This window comes from Onychostruthus taczanowskii, unplaced genomic scaffold, assembly GCF_017590055.1.
Source record: "Onychostruthus taczanowskii isolate IOZ18803 unplaced genomic scaffold, ASM1759005v1 scaffold45, whole genome shotgun sequence".
NCBI classification, from domain to species: Eukaryota; Metazoa; Chordata; class Aves; order Passeriformes; family Passeridae; genus Onychostruthus; species Onychostruthus taczanowskii.
In genome coordinates, this window is record NW_024502014.1 from 2,995,543 (window position 1) to 3,013,021 (window position 17,479).

Consider the following 17,479-nt stretch of genomic DNA (forward strand, 5'->3'; position numbering starts at 1 on the left):
TGGACATCTGGCTCACACCAGCACACTTCCTGTAGTTCCAGGTGAAGTGACTTCCCTCAATTCCTGTGCACAAAGCATGGTAAAATTTGGAATAGAATTTGTCTGGCAGTGAGCTCCACAAACTTCCTCCACAAGTCCTAACCACCTTCCCTCAAATTTTGTCAAGCTCTGTGTGTTGTATTTTTCCCTTTCAGTAAACATGCAACAGCAAACACTAGAACCAGCTAGGCCCCATAGACACTGATTTTTATGGTCTATAGATATAATGTTACTTTCAACTTAAGTTTGAATTGTCTTGTCTTAGGGAGCGGAAACGGACTCAAGAAATTATAGAGTCAGATTTTTCAGAAAGGTGAGTGTTACTGAGTGTGTATTTTATGTATAGAGTCATACCTGCTTTACTTCAGATTTGTCTTTCAGAAAGATAACTGCCCAGCTCCTGCTTTCAGCAGTTTTCACTCCTTCACATCAAAGCTGTGTTGGGTTTTTTTTAGTCTGCTGGTGTTCCTTTTTACCCTTTTTTGTTTCTTTTACCTGTATTCTCTTTTCTTAGATACATTCACAATTTTGAAAACCATTCTTGGTTTTTTTAATAGTTTCTTTTGCTTTTTACTGCTGACAGGAGCCCTTTTTCTGTAAAATAACAGCTCTCCCTGGAACACATTGTCAAATGAAACCATGAGACTAATTAAGAAAAAAGAAAAAAGAAACAAAAACAAAACAGCTGAACTTTTTAAAGGCTTTATTGAATTACACATCCAGATCTAGTTTGTGTGATAAAAACAACTGCTCCTGTTTTTTTCTATTACCATTATCTTTTCTGGAAGAAGGTGAATGGAAAATAACCCTGACAGTTTGCCAGTTCTTAATTTGGCACCTTAAAACCCAATGACTATGTACTTACTCTCCATAAAAGAGATTCTTGTATCTGTTCTATGATGGATACCTCATAGAATAGATGTACATATATGTATATATACTATGATGTGTGTATATATATATATATGTGTGTGTGTGTATATACTATGATGTATATATGTGGATATATTCTATGATGGACACACCTTAATTCCCCTAATGACCAAGTTTGGTGTCTCCTGCTGTATATTACATAGGGATGTCTGACCCTTTCTATTTTAGGCACACACATGAGAGCTTCACAAAAACGTGACTTCCAGATACATAAGCACCCCAGGAGATTTTCATCATTTTTTTGGTTGTTCTTTTGTGAGACTACCTGGATATGAATTACAAATCAATTTTAAGCATCTTCCCAGCAGCATGTGCTCAAATGCTACCAATTTGGAAATAGTCAAAGAAGGGGAAGGGGCTCTGGTCCACTTTTTTGCCAACTTGTAAGAAACAAGAAATTGATGCAAAACTTTTATTTTCATTTAGATAGTCCAGATTTCTGTTACAAAATGCAGACCTTTTGCTGTGTAACAAAGTAGTTTATTAACAATCAATGTATTAAAATAATACTTTTCTCTTTTCAGTAAGAGAAGCAAGAAAGGAGATAAAAATGGGAAGGGTCTGAGGCACTTTTCAATGAAAGTTTGTGAAAAAGTTCAACGTAAAGGAACAACTTCATACAATGAAGTCGCTGATGAGCTCGTATCAGAATTCACAAATTCTAACAGCCACCTAGCAACTGATTCAGTAAGAATATATGTGGTGAATTTTGTTATACCAATAGAGATTTGTCTGTTTTAACGTGGAATTCTGTTTCTGCACTGTCCTGCCACAGTCCATACTCTCCTTCACTTAACTAGTTCTCAAATATAAAGACTTAACCTTTGAAATCTAAAAGTGTAGAATTAAGATGAAGAACTGAACTCCCTCTGAATTCTAAACAAAGTAGAGGAATCTGCCAGAATAATTAACTTTAAGAAAAGGCTACTCTTGTACATGTGGTCTTGTCAGGCTTTTCAACTGTGCCAGACTTGTCATGATGGAATTTCCTGCAGAGATGCTTCAGGAAGGCCTGAAGCTTCCATTTGCAACCAAGCATGCTCATGTGGTATCCAAGGGGTATCACAGATGAAGGATTGTGGTTTAACACCACTCTGACCAGAGCTACCACTTTGGCATTTGATCTTCTCCATGTCTGTGGAGGATGTGTTCAATTGGTTTTCCTTTCTTAATTCAATTCTTTGGTTGTAATTAGTGTTGTGTTGTTTTCTTAGCAGGCTTATGATCAGAAGAATATTAGACGGAGAGTTTACGATGCCCTCAACGTCCTGATGGCAATGAACATCATTTCAAAGGAGAAGAAGGAAATCCGATGGATCGGCCTTCCCACAAACTCAGCTCAGGAATGTCAGAATCTAGAGGTAAAGGGAGGTACATGGGAAATGCTGGTTTGTTCACATGTTGTGGTAACTGACTTGCTCATCTTTAGAAGAGGGATTTTTTTTTTCTTAATTTGAACCTGATTGGTTTTGATGTTTGTGCACTATGGAAATACAAATTTTGATATTGGAATAAACTGCAAAAATATGTTTGTGTGTGCTTAGTTCAGTTTCATGTAGTATACATTATATTTAGCTTTTTTAAAAAGCTAAGCTATGTACCTTACAAAAATGGTCATTGATTAAATCGGGGATTATTTTTAAGATTAAAGACCGTAGTACCTTGAATTAACCAGAAGAAAGTCAAAAGAATTTGTGGTTCAGCTATGCTCACAAAATGGTTCACATTTAAAATGAGACCAATTCTCTATTAATGTCTGTACTTGGAAAGATAATTCAAAGGGAATTAAATTGAAAAATAATTCCTGCTGGAATGTCAAATACTAGTTATGATCTGCCAGAGAAAGCAAGAAGTTTTACTTATCAGTTATTATTTTTTCAGCCCTCTAAGAGTTACAGTGTTTTTTGCAGGGATGCCAGAATTTATATGCACAAATGTTGCCTGTCCTTCAGGCCAAATGTGCTATAAATAAAGAGCACAAATCACTGTATTTACTGCAGCATGCTGTAATGGCTGTCTGCAAATACATCTCAGTTTGTGACACTTGAACATTAGGTATCTTAAAAGGTGGGTGGTGCCTCTGCAGTACAGAACAGTTCTTTTTGTGCAGGATCATTTACAACAATTGTCTTTCTAGATGTGGTAAGAGAAAAGCTTTTACTGTCCTTTTCCATTACAGTAACTTGAAAAATATATCCATCCAAGGAGAATGAATGTGTTCAATCATTATGCTCCAGGATGTTTTTTTTTAATTCTGGATGAATCTACATTTTGCATGCATTCATGTGAATGCATTGTCTCCAGTATAGGTTATTGTTATAAATATGTAACTTGAATTTTATCATCTCATCTTCAATAACCATATGCAATTCACTGTTTCAGGCTCTAATTACACATGCACAAAATGGAAGCTAGGCATATTTTTCAAAAAATGTTGCTTCCTCTGACATAATAGAAAAGAATGTATAACAAAGCTGCATTTTCATGGTGTCAAAATCAGAATTAATTTTGCTTTTAAGGCTGTATAAAGTGGCAACTGTTTACAATGTAAATCCGTAATAAGATTACCAGCACAAAAATCAATGAAAAAGAGCTTGTTATATAGAAACGATGCCTGAATGATATCTGTACTGCTTACTGGTTTTAAGAGTCCCATCACAGAAAGCCAACTGAAAGATGCATGTTGAACATTAAAGTGTGTGAGGAGGGAACCACCACAAAGCAACCTCGTAAATAAGATAGGAGTTTTGGCCAGCTAAGTTTTAAAAGACCATATTATTTAGTTTCAGCACTTGAATGAAAAGGTTACTTAGGAGTTTAGTATTTTGGGAGCCAGTGACATAGTGCTGGCACCAAAGAGGATGATGAGCAAAAAGCCCTTTCAGCCCCAATGACTGTTGTCCAATTCTTCAGCATTGCCCCAGAGGACACTTCCAAACACTGCTGTGCCTGCAGGGTCAGCTCTGCCCTGTCCCAGCCCTGCGTGTCCTGGGTACAGCAGCTTGGCCACATCAGCCAGCAGTAACTGAAGTGCTGCAAGAGCTGTGCTCCCATAGAAAATGTTACCTCTAGCCCTTTTTGTTGCTGCAGTCTTGTCAGTTGAATCAAGTGTCAAACAAAAAGTGGAGGTCACGGGTAAGATATAGGTGATCGTAAGCCCAGCCTCCATATATTTATGTCTAGTAGCTTGCAGCTAGGAGAACAGTGGGACATGCACAATTCCAAAAAAGTGGAGGGCAGAACAGAAAAAAAAAAAAAGCATCCCCTTGAGCAAGTGTTTGATTTGGTGCCAATTTGCACTCAGTGCAAGACAGAAGAGGCAGAATGGGGGGGACATAAAAGTCTCTTGTAACAATTAGATCCTTACTGGAGTTAAAATTGTTGACAAAGAAAGACATTACAGTCTGCCAGACCTTTTTAATGGAGAAACTCTTATGCCCATGCAATTTGCCCCCATTTGTAAAGAAAGGCTGTTCATTTTGGCACAAGGGAATGGACAAGGTAACCAAGTATCTTGATGCATTTACATTTATCTTTTAAGATAGAAAAACAGAAGCGGATTGAAAGGATAAAACAGAAGCGAGCCCAACTGCAAGAACTGCTACTGCAGGTATATCTAATTTTAATTTTTTTCCCCATAAATGAAAATATCAAGTGCAAATCCAACACGTTCGGCCTTCTGAAGTTCTTTCTAGATTTAACTAACAGCTGTGACGTACTAAGGAGAAATGTTTGACCCTGTGACCAGTCTGGATTCTGGGAGGGGGAACCTCTTGCCGACACTCTGTGGTTCAGTTTTGCCTGCTGTAAACCAGCACGCTCCGTGTGTCACAAGCTTTCCTAAGTGTTCTGCTGAAGCTTTGCCCCCCTCAGTGGGAATGGGAACAACTCACAAGTGCCCTTTTTTGACTCTTAGCTCCCCCAGAGCTACCCTGAGTCATTCTTCAAATTTTCTCTTTGCCCTAAGCTATGAAGTTCACAACAGAACTTGTATAAATGTGTGCAGAGTTGTTTTGGGGAATACAGACATTTCTGGATCTTAAGAGTGGAAGGCTGGCAAATCCAGCACCTTTACTTTCTGTCACATACCTTTGAGATGACTTTTGGCTTTAATTGCTGAAATATATTTCAAATGCATCTTGTTTAGAAAGTGACATTTTATAAATATAGTTACAAGCATTTCTTAACATTCTAGTCTGTGCAGACTTTTAGTAATTTAAATGTAATCAAACGATTTTATGAGATTACAGGTAATAAGGCTATATTTTTTTGCTGGTTCAACTACACTGAAACAATTTTCATGTAATTGATATTCACTGAAACTTTCAAATATCTGATGTTTCTTTGTTGGTCATCAAAAGCTGTTTCTCTGCTTAGGGTACAACTGGGATTCTGTCTGACCCAATACATCAGTAGCTCCTCCAACAGTATCATGAAATTGCACTAGTGAAAAGCAGGCAACTCAGGCCCTCTTAACTTTTAGTCCAAATATTAACGGAGTTGATTCCCTTACTGTCCACAACTGTCATTATTGCCCTGATTGTGCTGATTGCCAAAGGGTTTACCAATCCTTTGGGATTGTGGCTACCCATCTTTTTTCCCCTTAAATGGAATAAGCAGTGTCTGAGGTGGGTAAGTACACTGACTTCTAATCCCTCAGGTAACATTTCCTAAACCCACACATTTTCATACATGTGCAGTCAGATACAAGAAAGCGGCAGGCGCAGAGTGGTGCCACAAACAGCATCTGCTTAATGACTTCCAGAGGAGAACTTCCAAACTAATTCTTTTGAGAGAGAGAAGAACATGATGGATGAGAAGGGAAAGAGAATAAAAATACAGATATGGGAAGTGGGGGAATTTTTGTTTCAGTGTAGCTATCCCCTACCCTGAGGCAGTTACACATAAGAAGTACCAGAGAAGACCTCTGACTCCAGAGCCTTTTCAAAGGGATTGGGGAATCATTCTCCAGCATACCTTACTGCTCCTTTCTTGTTTCTTCTCCAGGGAATATGAGGGGAAACAGTCAATAGTAAATGTGTGCAAAAATTTGGTTTAACTTCTGCTCCTGGTGAACTTCACTAGTGCCAAGAGAAAGTAAGGCCACAACTCACTTTTTGACAAAAAATTTCTGAAGATATTGAGAGTTGGTAAATAAGACCTATGAGGTTTCATTTCCTGGAAACACTGATGTCTGCTTTTTTATTGTCAGTGATCATTTTTTCTTTCTTTTGTTTTACAGCAAATAGCATTTAAAAACTTGGTACAAAGAAATCAGCAAAATGAACAGCAAAATCAAGGCCCTCCATCTTTAACCTCCACAATACAGCTGCCTTTCTTAATAGTCAACACTAGCAAAAGAACAGTTATAGACTGCAGCATATCAAGTGATAAGTGAGTGTATGAAATTAATTTTTATCATTTTATTTTCTTGGACTGGAATTTTTCATCAAACAAGTGAGGGAAATTTTTCTAGTTTACTAGAAGTAATTATTTACGTTCACAACTGTCACTTCAGGGGGTTGCTTGTTGTTTTTTTCAATATTTAATGTAACTGCAGTAATAATATGGAAGAGTTTATTAACACTGCCTTACAATCTCTAGTTAAAACAGGCCGACTTTCACGGTTGTAAAAGGCACTTCAGCTGACATTTCAAAGAGCATTCCTCACACAGAAAAAATAACTGAATGAAAATATTTACTAGGACAGCACTGCCTTTTAAAGCAGCCAAGTGAATTCTTACTCTTAGTATGCCATAAAAATGTACACAGGCAGAAACACAACGTTACCCATGAGACACAAAAGTAACATACTCCAGGTGATGATAACAACTTTGAAAGTGTTTTTAACAGCAAAAAGTTCTCTGAAAGAGAAGATACAGAAATTTGTAATATTGTCTTTGTGAGCAAACTGCTACAGTTGCATTCACATTTAATCTGAAAATCTTCCAGTTAGGTAATTGTGGGTGCTTGTACTCTTCATCCTGTGAAAATGTGGCTGAAGTTTGAGGTGCTGTTACGTTAATTGGTAATCGGCTCACAATCAGTTTATTAGCTGAAAATAGCTGGCTTTGCTCTAATACTGTAGCTTACAGATTTCACTCTGTGGTATGCAAATCCTGTACTGAACTTCAAGTCAATCACACAGCAAAAACAGACAGACTCTAGTAACCCATGCACCAGCATGCAAAACAGCAATACTATTAAAAGTTGAATTTTTGTAGAAAATTAGGCTGAAGTCCAATATATTCTGTCACAAAACTTGTGGAATGCTCTCATGAGAACTGCAGTTCAGGAAGTTAGGAATTCTAGGAAATTATTTTTGATTTAGCATAATTATACCCTTGTTCTGTAGTCTCACTATAAAGGTCTTCCTGCTCTTTTAAACAGGACTCTCCATTTAGGTTTGAAGTTGTTAAAAAGTAGAACAATTTCATACTAAAACTTCAGAACTGCTGCTTTGAGTTGTCAGAGATTAATCTGGCATTTGGGATCCAGAGCAGTGTAACATGCATCTGTGCTCTCCAGCTGTGTGAAAACACTCTTACTAAAGTGAGCACACCAAAATCATTGAAGTTGTTGATACTTTAATTTATATAACTCAGCTGTGGTAGTATGTCACCTGGAGGTCATTAAGTGTACAACCCAAATTAAGCCAGCTTTCCACTGGGGTTATTATTTGTGCAACTAATTGGTGGCAGCAGTAATGGGTAAACAGTGCCAGAAACTGCTCTGTTTTAACCACTGTTACACTGATCTGCTAAATAAGGCAGTTAGCAAAGGTGGTGACTTGGTTTGGAGAAGTCCCAGTCTGGAGTTAATTGGAGGGTATTTCTGCTGCCTGACTCCATCACTGCTCAGCTTGAGGCTTGCTCTGCACTTGATTCCAGACAGAAAGCCACTTTTTAAGGGGTGTCCATTTTCTTCTCCAAACAACATTTATATAAAGTACTGATGTTAGTAAGTCCAATGAAGAGCTAAGCTCACAGCATTAGCTACTCAAAACTGAATTTACAGAGGAACTTCTAAAGGAAAGTAATTGCTTGAAAATGTCATACATATAAGGGTGATATAGTATCAGAAGGAAAATAGGTTTTTCTCCTGTTTTCCTATGCATGAACAGCCAAAACAGAGTGAAATGTCTCACAAATAAAAAAAAAAAAAAAAAAAAGATAAGTTATTGGGCAAGTTTTGTTTAGGGTTTGAGAAGGTAGATGGGTGCCAAGAAGCATGCTGGGAATAACATTTCTGAAGTTGGAGTAGGAAAAGCAAAGTCTTCAGGTAAAAAGGAAGTAGTTAAGAACTAATTTTAAAGATGAGGCAGCTGAATAAGTCCCATTTAAACAGGAAAAATATATTTAATATTTTTAGCATTTATACAGAAGTACCATATTTATTTTAGCATTTATACAGAAGTACCATATACACTAAATATATTTAAAAATATATTTAGTGTATATGGTACTTCTGTATAAATGCTGTTGGTCCTAGGAAAAAGAAAAAGTAACCAGAATACCTTGTTTTAAACAAGCATTCAGGCACAATAGATGTATCAGAAACTTGGAAAATTAGAACATCTCTAAGGGGAAATGCACAAGATTTTGTACAGCACTGGAGATACAATGCTGTATATTAGCAAGAACATGTAGGAAGTGGCCTCTTGTACCCTTACAGAAAGAATTGCCTGTGGCAGCAGAAAATCCCGATTAAAATCACTGGTGATCAAATTTGCACTTAGCATGGGAAAGGGACTGAAAGTGTACCCAAACTTTGCATACACAGTATCAATAGCCTCTGGCCCTGGCTTGTAGTAGTGAGTAATAACATGGTAGCCCAGCAGGTGATTCCTGTGAGAAATAAAGTTGATTTCTCAGTAACAGCTGAAATCATGCTGGGAATTACTAGGAAAACCAGCAAGGACTACAATGTAAAGCTAGATACATCTAGTGCTTTATATCTGGAATACTACACACTCTCATGTTCTTGGAAAAATTATGGCATAACCAAGAGAGACACAGGAGGGCAGCAAGAAGGACTGAGGCTGTGGAAGGGCTTTGACAGACAGAACAGATGGGCTCTTTGGCCTAGAAAGGAGAGGACAGTGGCTTCCCAGGTGTCTCAAAAATCTTGAGTGATATGCAGAACATGTATAGACAGTAGCTACACATAGGTGTTTATTAAATTGAGAGACATTAAGAGAAGATACCAGGTGATGACAAAAAGAAGGGTTTTGTAACGCTCTATGCAAGTAGTAATAGTTTATTTTGTTCACGCTAAAAGTTTACATAAGTTCAGAAGGGGGTCATGTCGAGTGCCTGAAAGAAAATCCTCAAAAAGCTGTTAACAGCAAAATAGAAGTGTAGGGATTTCTTGTATCAGTGACTGCAGGCTGCTAGAAACTAAACTGAAAAAATACTGGAGACTGTAAATTTCTCAATTTGGAAACTTGCTGGGAAAGGACAATAAGTTACCTTTCTTTCTAATATCCAGTATTTGGCCACAACACATGGGAGAATTGCAGAGCTATCAATAAATGCAGCTTTTGGTCCTGTGCCATAAATTGGAATTCAGTTACGAGTCAGTAATTACAGCTTGCTGGTAGTAGCTCGGTATGGCACTGAGCTGTGCCAGTTTAGGCAGCAGCAATGTAATTGTACTGGTTGAAATTATAACAACACATCTTATTTTCCCTCTTAATGTGATTATGCTGAAATAAATAAAGGTACATAAACAATAGGTTTTACAAGTAATATGGTATGAGTCACAGAAGAAATGCTGTGTGTAACTGACAATTTCACCCAGCACAAAGCATTAGATTACAAATTAAAAATTCTGTGTATAAACTCAAGAGCTGTAAAGCTTCCAAGTTTCCTGGTTCAGATATAAGAAAATAAGATTAGAAAACAACCTAGCAAGAAAAATGACATGTGACAAGAGCTTGGAGAGATAATGGAAGACCCACCAGTCAGTTATCTTTTAAAGACTGTATCTCACAGATGAGTTGCTTTTCCAAGGATAAAAATTTTGTCAGCAGGAAAGGAGGTACTGGAAACTAAGCTTTATTTTACAGACCAGAACTGTCCAGGCTTTTAATACCTGTGATGACAGTGTAAGGCCAGCCTAAATGGCCCTGCATTTCTTAAAGCTGTCTGAAGTTTATATCTCAATTTCCACTTCTATATGTGGTTAAAAACATTTTGAGGGTCCTGCAGCAGAAATGGTGAGTTGTGAACACACAAGACTCTGAACAGACTGCTTTTCTAGCTGCATCCAAAGAAGGAAAATTATACCAGAGTAAATAGGTCAGTTCACAGGAGGAGAGTTGCACATTAGAACAGAAAGTGAAATGTAAAAGCAGAAAAACAAAATAGTTATTTTAGTGACAGGGCTTCAGGTGACCTTATTGGGTGAAGGTTCATGTTTAATTAAGGCCTCCCTCTTCCCCTCTGAATCTACTTAATGAGGTAGAAAATTTTAAACTTTGTTCCTGCACTGGTGAAGTTATTTTAATTGAGAATGTGCCATTTTAAACCTCTAGGCATGCCAGTCATAGAAAAGAGAAAAAGCATTTATTGCACTTCTCTTTCCTTAAGGACCCTTTACAGAAAACCAGGACTCCAGATGCTAACCCTTAGTACATGCCAAAACCACCAGAGAAAGAACAGGCAAGAAGAGCTCAGCTGTGCTCTTTTCAGAATCATCTCACTTTTAATTTTTTATATGCAGATTTGAATACCTCTTTAATTTCGATAATACTTTTGAGATTCATGATGACAGCGAGGTGCTGAAGAGAATGGGAATGTCCTTTGGGCTCGAAGCAGGCAAATGCTCAGCTGAGGACCTAAGAACTGCAAAATCACTGGTGCCAAAAGCTTTAGAAGGCTACATCACAGGTAAGTTAAATATTGTTCCTGATCAAATCTATAACCTTACTTAACTGAAGCAAATTTAATTATATTAACTTACATATGCAAATTTCAGGGTTTGTGGGAATTAGTAGGGTTGGTACATGAACCAGTCGTTTTACTGTTAATTTTGGAATTATCTTAGTTGTCCTGTTGACTTAATGCACACTGATTTATAACAGTGTGATGTGTGAGCTGCATTATGAAGAAATTATTTCTTAGATAACTAAGTTGACACCAAGAACAAATTTTCATGTGTTAGTATTAATTTTGTGTAACTGAATGTATGGAAGTGCAAACTGGAATAAGGCAGCTCTTCCCAAGCTGAGGAAAAGGAAAGAAAAAGAGCATCTTGAACTGGTCGGGTGTAATCCCTCAGAAGCCAGCAGGTGCCACCTGAGAACTAAGCTTCTCTAAATAAAGCAAGTCCAAAGACTTCAGGACAGGTGTTCCAGGCAGAGGCTTTTACCTCCCCTGTTTGAACAGCTCGTGCAAGACTAGAACTCCTTCAGTCCATCACTGGACTAGAGCTGCCAAAATTTGCTATCACTTCCTATGGTTATTGTCAGTGTATTCTTCTTGCTGCACTGAAGCTTAAACTTAAATCAGCATTTTTTTTAAGTTTCTGGAGGGACTTCATCTGTAAAGGAAGTGTTACCCAATTAATGGGGTAGAGAGAGAGAGACTGAAATCAGCAGAAGCTAAGGCATATTGACCTCCTAGACAAAAAGATTCTGTGTATCGTACATTTTTTTCTAACACACTTTCCTGTTGCTTGACTGTCATAACTGACAATGTCTAAAACATGACACTTGCCCCAGCTTAAGAGGGCATCCCAAGAACACAATCCTAATTATACATTCGTGCCCATTTCTGCATTTTGACTCAGGTGCTTTCCCATGTGCTCTCCCTGAGATAGTTCCTGGTACTAAACTGCAGGCTTTGTCTGGCAGATGAGTTTGCAACAACTGAACAAGTAGAACTGTGCAGCAAAGGGCTCCAAGCAGAACAGCTCAAGTGGAAAGGTGGGAGTGAGGTTGCTGGGTGAGCAGAAACACTTCACTGCCTGGGACAAGCGTAAACTCGCAGAACAGCAGCCGGAGCAACATTTCTCTTTTTTGGGCTGTGCACATCCTACAGGCACTTAACACAAAACCAAGTCCCACCTTTGTTATTTGAATTGTGACTACTAGAAATGAAGGTGCAGATTTTTAAAAATCTGCAGGAAATAATATTTCTGAGGCACTAACAGTTGGGGTAACAACATCTCACCTTATGTATCCCACTAAGGCAGTGAGCAAAGCGGTCCAGTTTAGGACTTGGCTTTTTTCCCTGTGTGAAGAAGTGCTCTGCTCTTTACCTGTGTAATTAGCCATGACTAGAAAATGGGCTGGAGATGGAACTAAAGAGCTAAGAGCACCCACTGCCTGAGCGAGTTTGTTCAGATGTCAACAACACTCCCATGCAGCATTTGTGCATTAACTGCTAAAGCTATTGCTGAGGGTGTTGCTTTAGAGCCCTCTCAAATAACGTATATATTTCTACCAAGAAATCTGTATCTGCTACAAGACATGCCTAGTACATAACAATGCCACTACTAGATTGGACTGCACCACCATGGGAAAGTTTTCTCAGACTTCTTTCCCTGGTTTTAAGTGTAGCTATTAGTAATTGACCTACATTGCCAGAAGAAATGTCTTTTCATTGTAGGCACACTTCTGTTTTGACATTTTTTACCATACATGGCTTCAGCTCCCCATCTTTCACAAACTTCTTATCCCTTGCTCCTCAGAGACCAGTGGAAAATTGAAATATATATTATATTATTGAAATATGTATTATATTTGGAAATATAAGGCAATGAAAATACAAGGCAGGGATATGCTTTTATAAAACACCTTTTTGCCATGCTTCTACTTTGCTCTTCAAAAAGAAAATTAATGAGCTATTATCCAGTTTATAAACCACAAGATTACTAGCAGTGTCTTGTTATTCTTCTGAAATATTAAACATGTACACACAGGTACACTCCTTCAAAACACCTGGGAACGACACTATGGTACAGCTCTATTAGTCTAAATACAATGCAGTCATTCCAAACGGTTTAGCCTCCTCCTGCACAGACAGGAGGAAGCTGTGAGAACATGTTCTCTGTAACATGAAACCTGCATTTAGGGCAATCTTGATGAAAGACATGGAGCTCCATCCACATTTAACTGTTCTTATCTATTCTGTCCTCAGAGATCACCCTAAAACTGCCACTTATCAAGGTTTGCTGTAATGTCCCAGGACTGCTGCCAAGAACCACCCTTGCGAGCCTTGCTTTGTACCATGACATTTCATTACTTGCTGCAATAGCTTTCCATAGCACAAACCAAAGTAGCCTGTGGATCCATCCCAGTGGATGGTGAGCCAATTTACATGGCTGTGTCAACCTGCTTAAAACAGTCCCTGTGCTAGGCAGCACTGCCAAATCCAGAGGAACCAAAGCTTGACAAGGACACAGAAAGACAAATGAGAATGTGTATGTAACAAACACAGTTATTCCTCTTACCTGCTGTTGCAGAACAATTCTAGATAATTATGAGTAGTACAGTCCCAGTTAGTGCCACTGTGCTGTCTAAAACAGCGGATTGGTTAGGCAGAGAATTTAACAGTAAGGACTCTAACTTCTGATTTAATGCATCCAGCTGGAACCACATGCAAGTACCATGGAAAAGAACTAGACAGTCTTGGTAACTTTGTTTTGATGTCAACTTTGTATCGAGATAGAATTTGGGTAGGTGAATAGAAATTCCTTATCTAAGAAACAAATTAAAAACACACACACCAAAAACAAAAAAAATCCCATAAATGTAATTGGGTCAATAGACTTGGTTTGGTGATTTTCTTGGCAGAAATGTGCATAACTGGCAACACCTGACAGGCATAACTTGTTAGGGAATTTGAAAACAAGTACTGTGGGGGTTGTAAGCAGCCTCTTCACATCTCTCAGGGGGCTTTTAACAAAGTACCTAAAGAAATTTGGCATTATTGCCAGACCATTTGAATGGTCTTAACCCTCCCATTTCCTATCCCTAGGGAGGAGAGGGCCTTTTGTGTCTCATGTGCAGTGTACAACAGGCTCTCTCTTCCATTCTTGGCACCAGCCCTTTGCCATGGTCTGTGCATGTTCACAGCTGCTGCCCAGCTCTGCCTGGGGGAGGGTGGGTGAGGAGGCTGCCCCACAGGCAGCCATGAGAGCACCAGGCTGAAACTGCCTTTGGCCACTGGAACACACACAGCAACACACGGGCTGCCTGGGTGGCTTCACTGCACTATCTCAAACCCAAATAAATACCATTCCTTTTGTACCTTCATCAGCTGGGGCAGCCAAGGCACTTGGTGCTGTCTGGGCATTTCACAGGATCAGGCTGTGGCAGTAAGTTTCCATGAAGGACTCCAGAACTCATTTCAGATACCTGTGAATGCATACAGCCACCAGCCAGGTGAATCTTCTTCAGAGACAGGGAAAAGCTGAGTGCAAGGCTTAAGTGTACCTACAAACACAGGATATCATTTCATCTTGATTAAACAGGATACATCTACAGTATAAAATTCAAGCTACTGGTACCTTCTAACCTAAATTAAGGGATCCTAACTGCAAAGAGAATGCAAAGTTTAAAAATGTAAGTAACTATCATAAATAGTTATGCTTTTTCCTAGATATGTCTGCAGGATTTTCATGGATAAACCAAGGGTTACTTTCAAGTTCAGCACAAGCAGTTTCCCATTTCGAGGCAGCTGGAGGCACTTACAATGCTAAATCAAGGTAAATAAAATATTTTTTTTTTTATTCAAGAATAGTTATATATGCTTGTGGTACTTCAGTAACCCTGCTATTTCATATCATTTGCATGCAGGAATGGAGATATTATCATGGCTGATTTTGATTGTGAAAAAGTCTCTGTCTTGCTTGAAGGAAAATTATATTTGAAAGGTCAAATCAACATGCTTTGAACATTGAACATGCCAGCTATTTTGTATCTATGTTTCATAAGAATAGAATCACTTTAAAGCCCCTTTTCCTGATTAACCTTAAATTCCTGCCTGGGCATGGACTACAGATAGATAATTACATGTGGATAAAAGCCTGGTAATTTTTCTGAAGAATGCATAACAATGTCTGCTTTAAATGCACTGCAATTTAAGCTCTCATGAAAGAAGTTTAGTTCACACAACTTAAGAATTTAAAATTAAAAACCAACAACCAAACAAAAAAACACCATGCACAAAACCCCAACCTTAAATACATCTAATCAGCCAGACTTTGCTTGGAGGGTACCTGTACCATAAAAAATGGAAATAGGGATTATTATAGGGATTATTATTTTGGAGCAGGCTCCTTCTCATAGCAATTAACAGCTTCATTTTATATTGCAAAATTTCTGTGTAGTAATGAAACTGTGGTGGATTTCCTTTTATTTTTCTTCAGCTTAAGCAATTCTACTAGATTATGGAAAAAAAAAAAAAAAAGGAAGTCACCCAATATTCTTTTTTATGCGACTTTCCAATGTTTCATCAACTCTCCTAACTAATAGCTGTTTACTGTGACACTTTGGGATTTTTCCTTGTTGGTAGCATTTCTTCAACTAAAGGAAAAGCTGAGGCCAAAAAGAAAAACCTTAAAACCTCATGAGAAACCCTCTAAACTTCACCCTTTCTGTTGTCTTGCTAGTGAGAATCCAGGGTTGTGTTTGGATGCTGAAGTGGCCTTAGCAACTGGGCAGCTGCTTGCCCCTAGCAGTCAGCAGTCCAGCAGTGCAGCGTCCCGGGGGGAGACACCCTGCTCCTTCAACGAGGAAGATGAAGAGGATGAAGATGAGGATTCTTCCTCCCCAGAATGAGGACAGTAGAAAATGGAATATACAAAATGCTGCTCAAATATTCTTAATGGGAGTTCCTGTTTGGATTTTACTGGTTGCTTGCCTTGGTTTGCACTGTGTTTGGTGAACCAAAATGGAAGCTTCAAAACAAGTTTATCCATAGATGAAATTGAAGAATTGTGTAACTGAACACAGAGTGACATGCAGAGACAGAGCAAAGTGGGTTTTATAAACTATAAATGAGGAAAAGAACAAAGTCCCTGGAGATTTGGCAAAGTAAACCTTAAGATCATCTTTTCCATTTTGGGACTCAAGGCTTTGTCTTCCCCTTGTCTTTTTCAGATGGAGAAGAAAACAGTTCAGTCAGTAAAAGCCAATTCTTGTGTTGTCTTTTGGCTGTGCTACCTTCAGAAAAAGGGGGAGAGAGCACACACAAATGTGCTAAAATCATTATTTAAAACTATCTTGTATGAAAGTGGTTATAGGGAAAAGGGGCTGTTAAAATGTTTGCTTTTTTCTGTTCAACTTGCTGTATAGAGGATTCTTAAAGTAATATAAATTGCAAGTGATTAAATGAATCTTGAAATAGTTTATATCCATTTTAGATACTCTAAAAGTAACAAGAAACATTAGTATAAAAGGTTCATATGTTCATTTATATTGCAGGTCTAATTTATTATAAGTGATTATTCTTAGCCATTATTAAAACAGTCAGGAAAAAAACCAGTATTCTCTGCACCAGCTTTTTTCAAGGAAATTAAGTTAAAAAACTGTATTTCTAGATTACAGCGTATTTAGTGTAGCTTCTCCTTTACTGTTCTAACTTTATATAATCCCTTTGATGTCAGAGCATGTCTTGTTTTTTTTTAAAAAAGGCCTCCCACCATGTTAAGGATCTCAGGCAGTGTGTTTTTGAGGCAGTCTTTTCAAATTTGGGGTGGGCAGCTCACATAACTTTTAAAGTCATTGGCTGAGGTTCTTAGGAAAAAAAAATTCAACAATACATCATTTCATGTTTTGCATTCTGGTCAGCTTGGATTCTGACAGGCTTTCTTATCAGTAACTTCAGTTGCACTCACCTTGATGCACCTTTGGAAGTTGTATCAAACCATGTAAAATGATCTGTGGCTCAAGTTACCCAACACATATCCCATGTGAACTGTTAGACTTGCAGCAGGAGGCTGTGTGTTTTCCATAGCTAACATCTCATCCAATCACAAAGACCTTTAAAAAAACCCAAAACCTCGAATATCAATGCAAAATACACTGTAAATGTGCTCTTCCCATGGTGTTCCAGTGCCCAGGACTTGGCCTAGCCTCTAAGTTAACTATTTTTCACGAGGTGACTCTTTCCAGTTTTCCCACTGTGTGTAGGGGTTGCCCCGTGTCTCAGCTGTCCTGGCTGTCCTGGCTGTTCCTGAACTTTCCAGTTTTCCCACTGTGGTAGGGGTTGCCCCGTGTCTCAGCTGTCCTGGCTGTCCTGGCTGTTCCTGCACTGGGGATGAGGCAGCTTGTGCTGCTGCTCGCCTGAGCAATGGCAGCAGCTCCCCCTGATGCTGGCAGCGTCACTCTCACAGCCTGGCCTGCGTCCACTTCATCTTCTACAGCCAAACCTGCACTCACTCAGGCCAGCAAGATCCAAAAGCACCAAGTCTGAGCTACAAAGAGAAAATGAGGCTCCAGCTCAAGAGCTGCCTGGCCGTGTGCAGGAGTTAGCCCAGGGCTGGCTGCTCACAG

The 17,479-nt window shown here is 38.7% G+C and overlaps 1 protein-coding gene across 2 annotated transcripts in view; it reads left to right on the top strand.

The window, feature by feature from the left end:
• TFDP2 (transcription factor Dp-2) overlaps positions 1-17,150 on the top strand; it is a 44,769-nt gene extending 27,619 nt beyond the window's left edge. The window contains exons 6-13 of one of the 2 annotated variants that reach the window (XM_041414461.1): positions 305-352; positions 1,497-1,659; positions 2,187-2,333; positions 4,514-4,582; positions 6,215-6,366; positions 10,699-10,865; positions 14,583-14,688; positions 15,595-17,150. In XM_041414461.1, the coding sequence (XP_041270395.1) occupies positions 305-352; positions 1,497-1,659; positions 2,187-2,333; positions 4,514-4,582; positions 6,215-6,366; positions 10,699-10,865; positions 14,583-14,688; positions 15,595-15,763 (1,021 nt within the window). In that variant the 3' untranslated portion in view covers positions 15,764-17,150. The remainder of the gene's footprint in view (positions 1-304; positions 353-1,496; positions 1,660-2,186; positions 2,334-4,513; positions 4,583-6,214; positions 6,367-10,698; positions 10,866-14,582; positions 14,689-15,594) is intronic. The other variant, XM_041414462.1, reaches the window with a different exon arrangement.
• The last annotated feature ends 329 nt before the right edge of the window (positions 17,151-17,479 follow it).